The sequence below is a fragment of the Lampris incognitus genome, chromosome 15, assembly GCF_029633865.1.
Source record: "Lampris incognitus isolate fLamInc1 chromosome 15, fLamInc1.hap2, whole genome shotgun sequence".
NCBI classification, from domain to species: Eukaryota; Metazoa; Chordata; class Actinopteri; order Lampriformes; family Lampridae; genus Lampris; species Lampris incognitus.
In genome coordinates this window covers 26,565,093-26,576,690 of record NC_079225.1, presented here as the reverse complement: position 1 = coordinate 26,576,690, position 11,598 = coordinate 26,565,093, and the positions used below count along the sequence as shown (strand labels likewise).

Here is an 11,598-nt window from a genome sequence, read left to right as displayed (position 1 = left end):
TGACCAGATAGGGGAAATCGCGGATTTCGTCTTAAAAAAAAAAAAAAACACTAACCTGTGAACCACCACTAGGCTTCCCATCGCTACATTCCCACATGCTGACGCAGACCCGGAAGTGTAAACCTGCTGCTGTGTTTGTTTTGGTAGAAGGAGTTGGGAGAGGAAAGAGACGGAGGGACGCACACACACACACACACTTACATGGGGAGAGCCGAGCCGGGAATGGAAGATGAGCAAAAAATCGCTTATGAACATAAAATGCCAAGTTTTATTGCAAGTTTCGACGAAGGTAAGATAACGTTATCCCGAAAATTGTCAACCGCAGCTTCCTTCAGCAACGGTAAATTCGAGGGGGCACTCCGAGATTTGAACCGGTGTGTCCCAAATGCAAACTCGGCGCAGTCGCCTAACGGGGAAGTGGAGGAGCCGGAGGGAGAGAGACAGAGGCGGGTGGAGGTGGTGGTGGTGGTGGGGGAGAGGCACGGTGAGGAGGACAGCACCTCTGGAGGGGGAGGAGGAGGAGAAAAGATTGCCGTCGAGATTTTGAGGAGGAACTCGGGGACCACTTGTAAATCTCAGTCTCACAGTCTAAATAACAGTGCGGTGCAATACCGCGTTGAGGATCAAGACGGTGAAGAGGAGGACGAAGGAGTCATTAGTGACCAATGGCCTGCACCCAGAAGGTGTGAAAAGTCCTATCAGGAGACCAGCGAAGAAGAAGGGGAAGAAAATGAGGCGACAGAGCAGCACAGCTCCGGTCTCTCGGGGGAAATAAAAACTCTGGATATTTGCCAGGTTGACACCCTGAACAGTCCCGGTGAATGCTGTTGTTCCGGTGACGGCAACGAAACCCCTGCGGATGACTCCGTCCGTGTCAAAGAGCACGTCTATTGCACTGTGTACTGTATCGCCAACGACACTCTGGGAAAGGGAGTTGAATTCCCAGCAGGACCCACAGAAACGGCGACAGTCGTCATATATGGTTCCCCGGAGAGGGACGTCGAGACCAGTCCGGATACTGCATCGAGTCCCGGAGTTTACGGGCTGGGCGACCTGGTGCCCCCGCCGGCCCTGTGCAGTCTGTCCCGGCAGCAGAGCGGTGTCAGCACCGGGCTATCCAGCTGCCGTGTGTGCCTGGAGGATAAACCAATCGCGCCGCTTCACTGCTGTCTGAAGGCTGTGTGTGACGAGTGTCTCAAACTCTACATCAGTTCCCAGGTAAACTGGATATAATCCAGCTGAAATTTAGATTATCATCCCACAGCTCATGTTACTAGGCCATTGTTATACCGCAAACCTCTCTTTGTATATACCCCAACCTAAATATAACACACACACACAAAACCTCCTCTACATACATATGAGTTCTGTCTGCTCTGGTTTAATCTTTTATATTTTGTTTCATGTCATTATTTTTTTAAAATCATTCTTTTATATATTCTTCACTTTCCTTTCTTTGTCTGTTCCGTTTAGGGCAGAACAATGTGTCGTTTAAGAATCAACATTGCAATGTGCAATAGTCTCAATGCTGAGGATGCACTCTAAGGCAAATAGATCCCATTAGTTGTGTCAGGCTAAAACTCTTATCACATTCTTATTTTTTTTATCATATCTCTTATTTTTGTCATGCCTTTGATTTTTATCGTATCTTTTTAAAAAAAATGATTTCTGTACCTAGTATTTATTACTTGTATGTATGTATTTGTAACTGAGAGCAACATACTAAGCCAGACTCCTTGCATGCACACATTCTTGGCCAATAAAACTATTACTGGTTGATAGAAAACAAAATCTAGCAAAATAAAATCTAGCAAAGTCCACTTTTTTATGACTACTCCTGAAGGAACATATTCTAGTTTGTCTGACAAATAACATAATTTGGGCCGATTTAGTGACTTATTAGACAGCTACCTTATTTCTTCCTCCTTTAAAATCACCCTAATTTTTGCCATAGTGAAGCTTCGCAAGTTAAAAGCTGCATTTTTCTGGTGATATTTTATAACTCGTTTTTTTATTATTTAATATTGCAATATATATATATATATATATATATATATATATCGCAGTGTTGATTTTGTTTTTCCAATACTGTTCAGCCCTACTGTCTGTTTTATTCTTTTATCATTACCTTCTTTTTATCTGTGCACTTTCACTTAAATGTAAAGCACTTTGCATTTTAATGAACCTAATGTGCTCTATAAATAGAGTTTGTTCTGACTGATCGATACACCTTTTTGCAGAGAAATTAGAGCACAGGCTCTTAAGTGCAGGATTTCTCTCTCCTTTCTGTACTGGATAACAAGCCATTAACCGTCAAGTTATTAGTCAGCCATGGTGAATTTCGGCCACCTTGGTTGGCTGCAGAAAATGAACTCTCCACCCGGTTTGTATAGGTGGTAGGTGGCACACAATTTGAATACAAACATTGTCAAACAATATTTACTCTGATGTCGAGCTCATCATTATCTTGTAGAGAGCTTTTTGTCTGTGTGGGTGAATATGTGCATGTAGTGTGAGTGGGTGTAACACTAACTGAGGTTGTTGTTATTGTTCTCTGCTATCTGCCTATTGTGTGTGTGTGTGTGTGTGTGTGTGTGTGTGTGTGTGTGTGTGTGTGTGTCTCTCTCTCTCTCTCTCTCTCTCTCTCTCTCTCTCTCTCTCTCTCTCTCTCTCTCTCAAACACAACCAGACCCACATGCACACACACCTAAATACAAACACACACACACACACACACACACACACACACACACACACACACATACAGTAGTAACAAGCACACACACAAGACAAACACAATCTAGTGCGTTATCGTGTATCAGTTTAACTGGTCCCACTAGCTTTTACATATAAGGAAGAGAATGAGAGTGTGTAGGTAGAAAGGACAAGCAAGAAAGTGACAGAAAGAAATTGAGATGTAGAAGAGAGAGTAACAAAGGTAGAGAACTTGGAAAGTGGAGGGACAAAAATTACTTGATACGGGACGTGAAATACAGGGGTATCTAAAAAGGTAGCATGACAAACAGAAAGAGAAATGGATAGAGAGAAATAGTCTGTTTGAACACACACACACCAAGGATATATTTTCTTTTTACCTCAATGTCTGTTAAGATATTTTTGTGTCTCAATAACTTTTCAAATTGGCATCACACCCACCACGTGACAGACCAAACAAGTATCTGTGTCCAGATGTATTCATCTTCACACCTCCCTCTCTCCTTCCATCTACCTATACTTGTGTAAATATCTCCCTTTCGTCATTTTGCTTGTTGATTCATGTTACAGACGCGCACACATACAGACACACTTGCAATGCATTACTTTGCATCTCTTCAGAGCCTCAGCTTTTCACAACTTCAAATAACCTTAGAACCTGAGGTAAACATTGGAGAGGATCTTAGTATGAGCCAGCTGAGTAACAATGTTTAAATAAAAGCAGTGAACAAACATACACACACACACACTATGTTACCCTTTGCTCTGAAAGACGGTAGTCATGTATATCTGAAACAAGGAGCAGTCAAGTAAACATCCCAGCCCAATGGGCTGGACTGTCAAACAGATGAGCAATTCGCAGTAGTCATACTGTTTTTGTGCTGCTTCTGTTTCTGAGAATTGTGTCTTGACTATGTTTTGAGACAGGCTGACTGGTCACCCCAAGTGCATAGGCATCATTCTGATAGTAAAGGATGTATTACTTAAACCCTGAGAAGCTAACCCCCCCCTCTTTTTGTCCCCCAATTGTGTCCGGCCAATTACCCCACTCTTCCAAGCCATCCAGGTCGCTGCTCCACCCCCTCTGCCTATCTGGAGAGGGCTGCAGACTACCACATGCCTCCTCTGATACATGTGGTGTCGCCAGCCACTTCTTTTTAACTGACAGTGGGAAGTTTTGCCAGGGGGACGTAGCGCATGGGAGGATCACGCTATTCCTCCCAGCCCCCCCCCCCCCCCGACTGACTAGAAGAGGCGTTAGTGCAGGACCCGGACACATACCCATATCCGGCTTCCCACCCGCAGACACAGCCAATTGTGTCTGTAGGGACGCCCGACCAAGCCGGAGGTAACACGGGGATTTGAACCAGTGATCCCCATGTTGATAGGCAATGGAATAGACCACTACGCTACCTGGATGCCCCTGAGAAGCTAACTTTGAGGAGAGCTTTGTTTTTTAGCATTGATCAGCAGACTTGTACAAGGTATTGACTCATTCAGTTTCTGTAATGCTTCCCAGGTGCGACTGGGCAGGGCTTATATCATCTGTCCAATCCCAGAATGCAGTGGTTTCCTGGAGGAGGGAGTTGTGATTTCCAATCTGGCCAACGAAGAAATTGGAAGGTACCATTACTTCCTGGAATTGAGCCAACTGGACGCAACCACTAAGCCATGCCCCCAGTGCAGTCTGTTCACCTCGCTGAAGACGCACATCCCCAACCGTGCTGAACACAAGTACAAGGTGACAACTGCACAAAAGTCAAAACACAACCACAACAGCCACAAGATACATGCCTCTGTCTGCACAGAGCTCTAAGGGCATTTCCCGAGGAAAATTATTATTGCATGAAAAATGGATTTGAATTTGCAAATAAATCGTTTCAAGTGTAACAAACGATTTAGCAAGATGTAAAAGGGTTTGGGGAAGAGAAATTTGTATTTCCACAACACTCTATGATGTGTACTTGCATGCATCAATTTTGCATGCATAGACTTTTGGCAGTGTTACAACATGCATTTTGTGCCAAGGTCTGTGAAAGAAGATGCTTGGTGATTTTAAAGCAAAGAAGGGGGCAAGAGCTTACTGACAGTCCTAGAAATCAGTTATTGTTGGACCACTTATGCTGTCAAACTTGACATTTATTTTCCAGCATGAAGCTTGACTTGTAGACATTGACAACAGGTGAGCCACAAAAATGTTTCCACTTCCCTTCCACTCCTCTCTAGTAACTTAGGAGGAAAGATGGAGAAAAGGAGGGAGCGAGGAAAAGTGGAGTACATTTGTGGCAGTTTATTCAGGACTATGTTCATTCATTCATTCATTCATTCCATTCATTCATCTTCAGACACTTCTCCGGTGTAGGGTCGTGGTGGCAGCAAGCTAAGTAGGGCACTCCAGACGTCCCTCTCCCCAGCAACGCCCTCCAGCTCCTCCTGGGGGATCCCAAGGCGTTCCCAGGCCAGATTGGACATGTAGTCCCTCCAGCTAGTTCTGGGTCCACCCCGGGGTCTCCTCCCAGTTGGCCGTGCCCAGTAAGCCTCCAAAGGAAGGCACCCAGGAGGCATCCTAATCAGATGCCCGAACCACCTCAACTGACTCCTTTCGACGCGAAGGAGTAGCAGCTCTACTCTGAGCTTCCTCCGGATGTCCGAGCTCATCACCCTATCTCTAAGGTTGAGCCCAGACACCCGACGGAGGAAACTCATTTCAGCCGCTTGTATCCGTGATCGCTTCCTTTTGGTCACTACCCAAAGCTCATGACCATAGGTGAGGGTTGGAACGAAGATTGACTGGTAAATTGAGAGCTTTGTCTTCCGGCTCAGCTCCCTCTTTACCACAACGGTCCGGTACAACGTCCGCATTACTACTGATGCTGCACCAATCTGCCTGTCAATCTCCTGCTCCATCCTACCCTCACCCGTGAACTAGACTCCTTCACTTGAGGCAACAACTCATCCCCAACCTGGAGAGCACAATCCACCATTTTCCGGTAGAGAACCATGGCCTCAGACTTGGAGGGGCTGACTTTCATCCCAGCCCTTTCACACTCAGCTGCAAACCACCCCAGTGCATGCTGAAGGTTGCGTTCTGATGAAGCCAACAAAACCACATCATCTGCAAAGAGCAAAGATGAGGTTCCCAAAACAGACACACTCCTCGCCTTGACTGTGCCTTGAGATCCTGTCCATGAATATCACAAACAGAATCGGAGACAAGGGACAACCTTGGCAGAGTCTGACACCCACCAAAAACATGTTTGACTTTGTGCCGAGAATGTGGACACAACTCTTGCTTTGGTTATACAAGGACCGGATGGCTTGTAGCAACTGCCCCGGTACCCAATACTCCCGCTTCCCCCCCACAGAGTGCCCCGGGGTACACGATCATAAGCCTTTTCTAAGTCTACAAAACACATATAGACTGGCTGGTCAAACTCCCATGCCCCCCTCAGCACGTCTGCAAGGGTAAAGAGTTGGTCCATTGTTCCATGGCCAGGATGGAATCCGCATTGTTCCTCCTGGATCCAAGGTTCGATAAATCGGTCGGAGCCCCCTTTCCACCACCCTAGAGTAGACTTTCCCAGGGAGGCTGAGCAATGTGATGCCCTGATAATTGGAGCACACCCTCCGGTCCCCCTTTCTAAATATGGGAACCACCACCCTAGTCTGCCACTCCACAGGTACTGTCCCCGACCTCCACGTGACACTGAAGAGGCATGTCAACCAAGACAGCCCAACAATGTCCAGACCCTTCAGCATCACACTCGGCGCCTTGCCACTGAGGAGCTTTTTAACTATCTCAGAGACCTCTGCCAGGGATATGGGTGGGGCTTCCCCTGAGTCTTCAGACTCTACCTCCTCCACTGAGGACATATTAGCCAGGTTCAGGAGCTCCTCAAAGTGTTCTTTCCACCACTCAACAATATCCCCAGTCCGGGTCAACAGTTTCCTCCCCGGCTGAACACAGCACGAGTCAAGCCCTGCTTTCCCTTCCTGAGGTCGCCAGATGGTTTGCCAGAACTTTCTTAAGGCCAACCGAAAGTCCTCCTCCATGGCCTTGCCAAACTCCTCCCACACCCGAGTTTTTGCCTCTATGACCACCGAAGCGGCAGCCCTTCTGGCCTCCCGGTACCTGTCTGCTGCTTCAGGAGACCCCTGGGCCAACCGAGTCCGAAAGGCCTCCTTCTTCAGCCCGATGGCTTCCCTCACCACCGATGTCCACCAGCGGGTTCTTAGGTTGCCGCCTCGACAGGCACCGATGACCTTATGAATACAGCTCCTGCCTGCCACAGGAGCTGAGGCTTTGAACATGGCCCACTCAGACGCCATGTCCCCAGCCTCTCTCGGGATACAGGAGAACTTCTTCCAGAGGTGGGAGTTGAAGACCTCACGGACAGGGGCCTCCGCCAGACATTCCCAGTTCACCCTCACTACACTTTTGGGTTTGCCAGGTCTGTCCGGCAGCCTTCCCTGCCATCTGATCCAACTCACCACCAGGTGGTTATCAAATTATATTGCGGCAGACAGGGTGTGGACCAGCTGTTCTGAGTTAGTCTGCTTAATGCTGGACAGATAAATTGGCTCTACACCCCAATCCTCCACATAAATATACTTTTTTATATTAGTCATAAATGATATTTAGTTATGCATTATCAAAAGTGAACTATTGAAATGGGATGAGCAATCGCCCAATAATATCTTTTGCTGAACCCAGCTCCACTAAAAGCAAAGCTAATTTATATTCATTGTATATCAAGGATACCATTTAATATATTTTATTGCTTTTATATGCTACTTTTTCACATTCTTTGCATGTTCACATAGTTAGCATGCTAATTTGTGATGTTCTCACTGTACAACTTAGCTTTTGGAGTGTCAGCAGTCTTTGACTCTAAACCAACTCACTTTTTCATAGTTCTGCAGTCGTCTCACAACAAAAACAGGAAGATGTGTCTATGGCAATGCTAGATTCTGCTATCCAATTTAATAAAACCCAAAAGACTGAATTTAAGGTAATAGGGAATGATAGTGAGATTATACACAATGGTTCGAGCCCCGTCCTCCAGTTGTGACCCATAATTAATGTAAATTTCTCTCTATTCACTGTAGATCCAGTGTAGCAAATGCCAGTTTGTGTGGTGTTTCAAATGCCATGCACCCTGGCACAATGGGTTGAAGTGTCGCGACTACAGGAGAGGAGACAAACTCTTACGAAACTGGGCTAGTGTCATAGAACATGGGCAAAGAAATGCCCAGAAATGTCCACAATGTAAGGTAAGGACCAGCAATCATGGAAAAGATAAATAAATGGATGGTTTGTCATTGTGTTGAGCATTTGGCTATCAAATGAAGGCCTTAAATGTACTTTATGTGAAGCGAACAAAAGGAGCAACTCAGGTAGACTAACTGGCATCTCTCGCAGTCATAAGACAAGTTGGGTCTGGTCTCAGTCCCAAAATAATTACGTTAGACTACACAAAATCCAATTTTGCCGTATAGCCAAGGACGTTTGCTGGATAGATAAATGGATAGGGTAGGAGGTGTGTTAATCAGGCTGCCGGCATACAACCTCTGTTTATTTGTAAGAGAAATGAACAAAGATGGTTTATTTATCCCATCACTGGCTACTGTCTGTCTGTCTTTGGCTCCTTGCTTTCTTCATGGACTTGACTGTGGAGAGAGTAAGAAATGGGTCTAACCGAGCTTCAACCTAGCAGTAGAGCGAAGCCTAAAAACCAAATTAGATCAAGAAAAATATCAGTTGAGTTTAAAAGATAAGTAACAAAAAATTAATAAATGTGGGCAATAACCTCTTAACATGTGCTCTTAATGTGCATTGCAGAATTTTGACTGCATAAGTATAGAAACGATCCAGTACAGAGTTGAAACACTGATGGTTTTCTGGAAAAAAAGTATTGTTCTGGTAGTTAATAGTTTAGTTTCAAGTTTTGTCCAAAAAAAAAAAAAAGCATGAATGTTAGGGCGTCTGGGTAGTGTAGCAGTCCATTCCATTGGCTGCCAACACGGGGATTGCCAGTTCGAATCCCCGTGTTACCTCTGGCTTGGTCGGGCGTCCTTATAGACACAATTGGCCGTGTCTGCGGGTGGGACGCCGGATGTGGGTATGTGTCCTGGTCGCTGCACTAGCACCTCCTCTGGCCAGTCGGGGCACCTGTTCGGCGGGGAGGGGGAACTGGGGGTATAGCGTGATCCTCCCACACACTACATCCCCCATGTGGTGATCCACATGTATCGGAGGAGGCATGTGGTAGTCTGCAGCCTTCCCCGGATCAGCAGAGGGGGTGGAGCAGCGACCAGGACAGCTCGGAAGAGTGGGGTAATTGGCCGGATACAATTGGGGAGAAAAGGGAGGGGGGGCATTATTTTTTTCAGCAATATTCATCCAACAGTAGACTATTACTCGCAACTGTTTTAATTACCAGCCGAATCATTGATAACAGATTCTGGTCCTCAGTCTTCTTTCCAATCATGCTTTGCATATGATCCAGAAATAGGGGCTTTCTCACACCTCTCTCTCCTTTCTCACTCAGAGTACCTATTGGCAGCGAAGTAGTTGGAGAGGTATAGAGAAAAGCGAGAGTGTTAAAAACGATTTGTTCCATGACACAAGTGGCTACTGGAAAATGCTCTCTACTACAGCAATAATGGCTAGTGTGGCTGGTTGCTATCTAGCTCCAAGTGGTATGCCTTGTATCTCTAGCACTTGTCATCTGTTGGCCAACTAACATTTCAGTGTATAGCCTTTATAAACGCTTGATGTGAATGGCATACAAGTCATTGTGCAAAGTATGGAGAATTCTGTATAAGTGAAGTTGACCAAAGTTGGTTATTCACTGACGATGATGCTCTAATGTTTTCATGAACTTGGGAGCAAAGGAAAGTGAAAATGCAAAGTTGCCTGGCTGCCTTTATAACTAATTGTCAATGTTCCTCTGTCTCATTATTTACTTTCTCTGTTTACTGCTACCTCCTACTCTTTGTAGATTCATATCCAGCGCACAGAGGGCTGTGACCACATGACCTGCACACAGTGTAACACTAACTTCTGTTACCGCTGTGGAGAGCGCTACCGACATTTGAGGTTAGTCCATTACTTTTTTCTCTTTCTGTTTGTTTCTTTTTTCTTTTTACTTTACTGTTTTGTGGTTTCTCATAACAAGGCTGAGAAAATGTTTGCATTATTGATTTCTTATGTCACCTCTCCTTTTTTTTGTGTTGTCAGGTTTTTTGGAGACCACACGTCCAACCTCAGTGTGTTTGGCTGCAGGTATCGCTATCTACCTGATAGACCACATCTGAGACGCCTGATTAGAGGGTCTGTCTGTGGTGAGTTTGTGATTTTTGAGAGAGAGAAATACAGTGGTGCTTGAAAGTTTGTGAACCCTTTAGAATTTTCTATATTGCTGCGTAAATATGACCTAAAACATCATCAGATTTTCACACAGGTCTTAAAAATAGATAAAAAGAACTCAGTTAAATAAATGAGACAAAAATATTATACCTGGTCATTTATTTATTGAGGAAAATGATCCAATATTACATATCTCTGAGTGGCAAAAGTATGAGTTTTTGTCTCATTTGTTTAATTGGGTTCTCTTTATCCACTTTTAGGACTTGTGTGAAAATCTGATGATGTTTTAGGTCACATTTATGCAGAAATATAGAAAATTCTAAAGGGTTCACAAACTTTAAAGCACCACTGTAGCTTTAGTTACAGTATGATACCAAGCTTCATACTCAATCGCTCATCGACATTTCCACCAAAGAGCTCACCAGTGCCCAACATGGGGATCGCTGGTTCGAATCCCCATGTATCCTCTGGCTTGGTCGGGCATCCCTACAGACACAGTTGGCCGTGTCTGCGGGTGGGATGCTGGATGTGGGTATGTGTCCTGGTCGTTGCACTAGCGCCTCCTCTGGTCGGTCAGGACACCTGTTCGGGAAGGAGGGGGAACTGGGGGGAATAGTGTGAGCCTCCCATGCGCTACATCCCCCTGGCGAAACTCCTCACTGTCAGGTGAAAAGAAGCAGCTGGTGACTCCACGTGCATCGGAGGAGGCATGTGGTAGTCTGCAGCCCTCCCTGGATCAGCAGAGGGGGTGGAGCAGTGACTGGGATGGCTCAGAAGAGTGGGGTAATTGGACGGATACAATTGGGGAGAAAAAGAGGGGAACATTAAAAAAAAAAAAGCTGGCCAGTCCAATCAGTCGATTAATCGGTGAGTCTTAACACCGTCCAATATTCGAATGCTAAAGAAGAGCAATTTGGTTGTAGTGTTCCTTTTTGACTGGACCGCAACAGCAGGGCCAGCCCTACACATGTGGTTGTCCATGAGTGAGTGCCCGAGTGAGTGATGGAGCTTCACCATTAGTCAGGCGAGCGAGTTGGAGGTTCCCCATTGGCCGTTGCTTTTTCAAATGAATTGGTGCAAAGAGTTTTCTATTACGCCATCAGCTGTTCACAGAACTGATGTCAAAACAGCCAGTTTTTAAATGTAGTCACACGAAGACAGCCGTTTAATAAATGTAATCGCGGTCCAGCCGTATACTAAGTTTTAACCTAGTCTTGTTTGTTGACACCTCAGTTGTCGTGGTTGAGGAATTGGAAGAGTGTTGACTCATCAACTTTTCCCACTCGGGTTTTCTTAGCAAGCCTATCTCCATTTGGAACCTTACAGCCACAGGACCACTATGCTAGCATGTGGGCGACCACCAATCCCCAACGTTTGCCAGCTGAGGAAAAATTGGGACCATAGAACCCTACAAAATATAATCTGTGTTGATGAAACAGTCTTTATCAGTCTTCCAGAGTGGTTTTAGAACAACTTGAGTTCCTGCTACTTTTTATCTGCGGGTACTTCTT

At 45.5% G+C, this 11,598-nt stretch overlaps 1 protein-coding gene across 1 annotated transcript in view; it reads left to right on the top strand.

The window, feature by feature from the left end:
• The first annotated feature begins 222 nt into the window (after positions 1-222).
• The window catches only part of rnf217 (ring finger protein 217), a 14,208-nt gene continuing 2,832 nt past the window's right edge, over positions 223-11,598 (top strand). Inside the window, exons 1-6 of the mRNA XM_056294177.1 lie at positions 223-289; positions 518-1,218; positions 4,235-4,456; positions 7,825-7,989; positions 9,720-9,817; positions 9,959-10,062. Of these exons, the coding sequence (XP_056150152.1) occupies positions 223-289; positions 518-1,218; positions 4,235-4,456; positions 7,825-7,989; positions 9,720-9,817; positions 9,959-10,062 (1,357 nt within the window). The remainder of the gene's footprint in view (positions 290-517; positions 1,219-4,234; positions 4,457-7,824; positions 7,990-9,719; positions 9,818-9,958; positions 10,063-11,598) is intronic.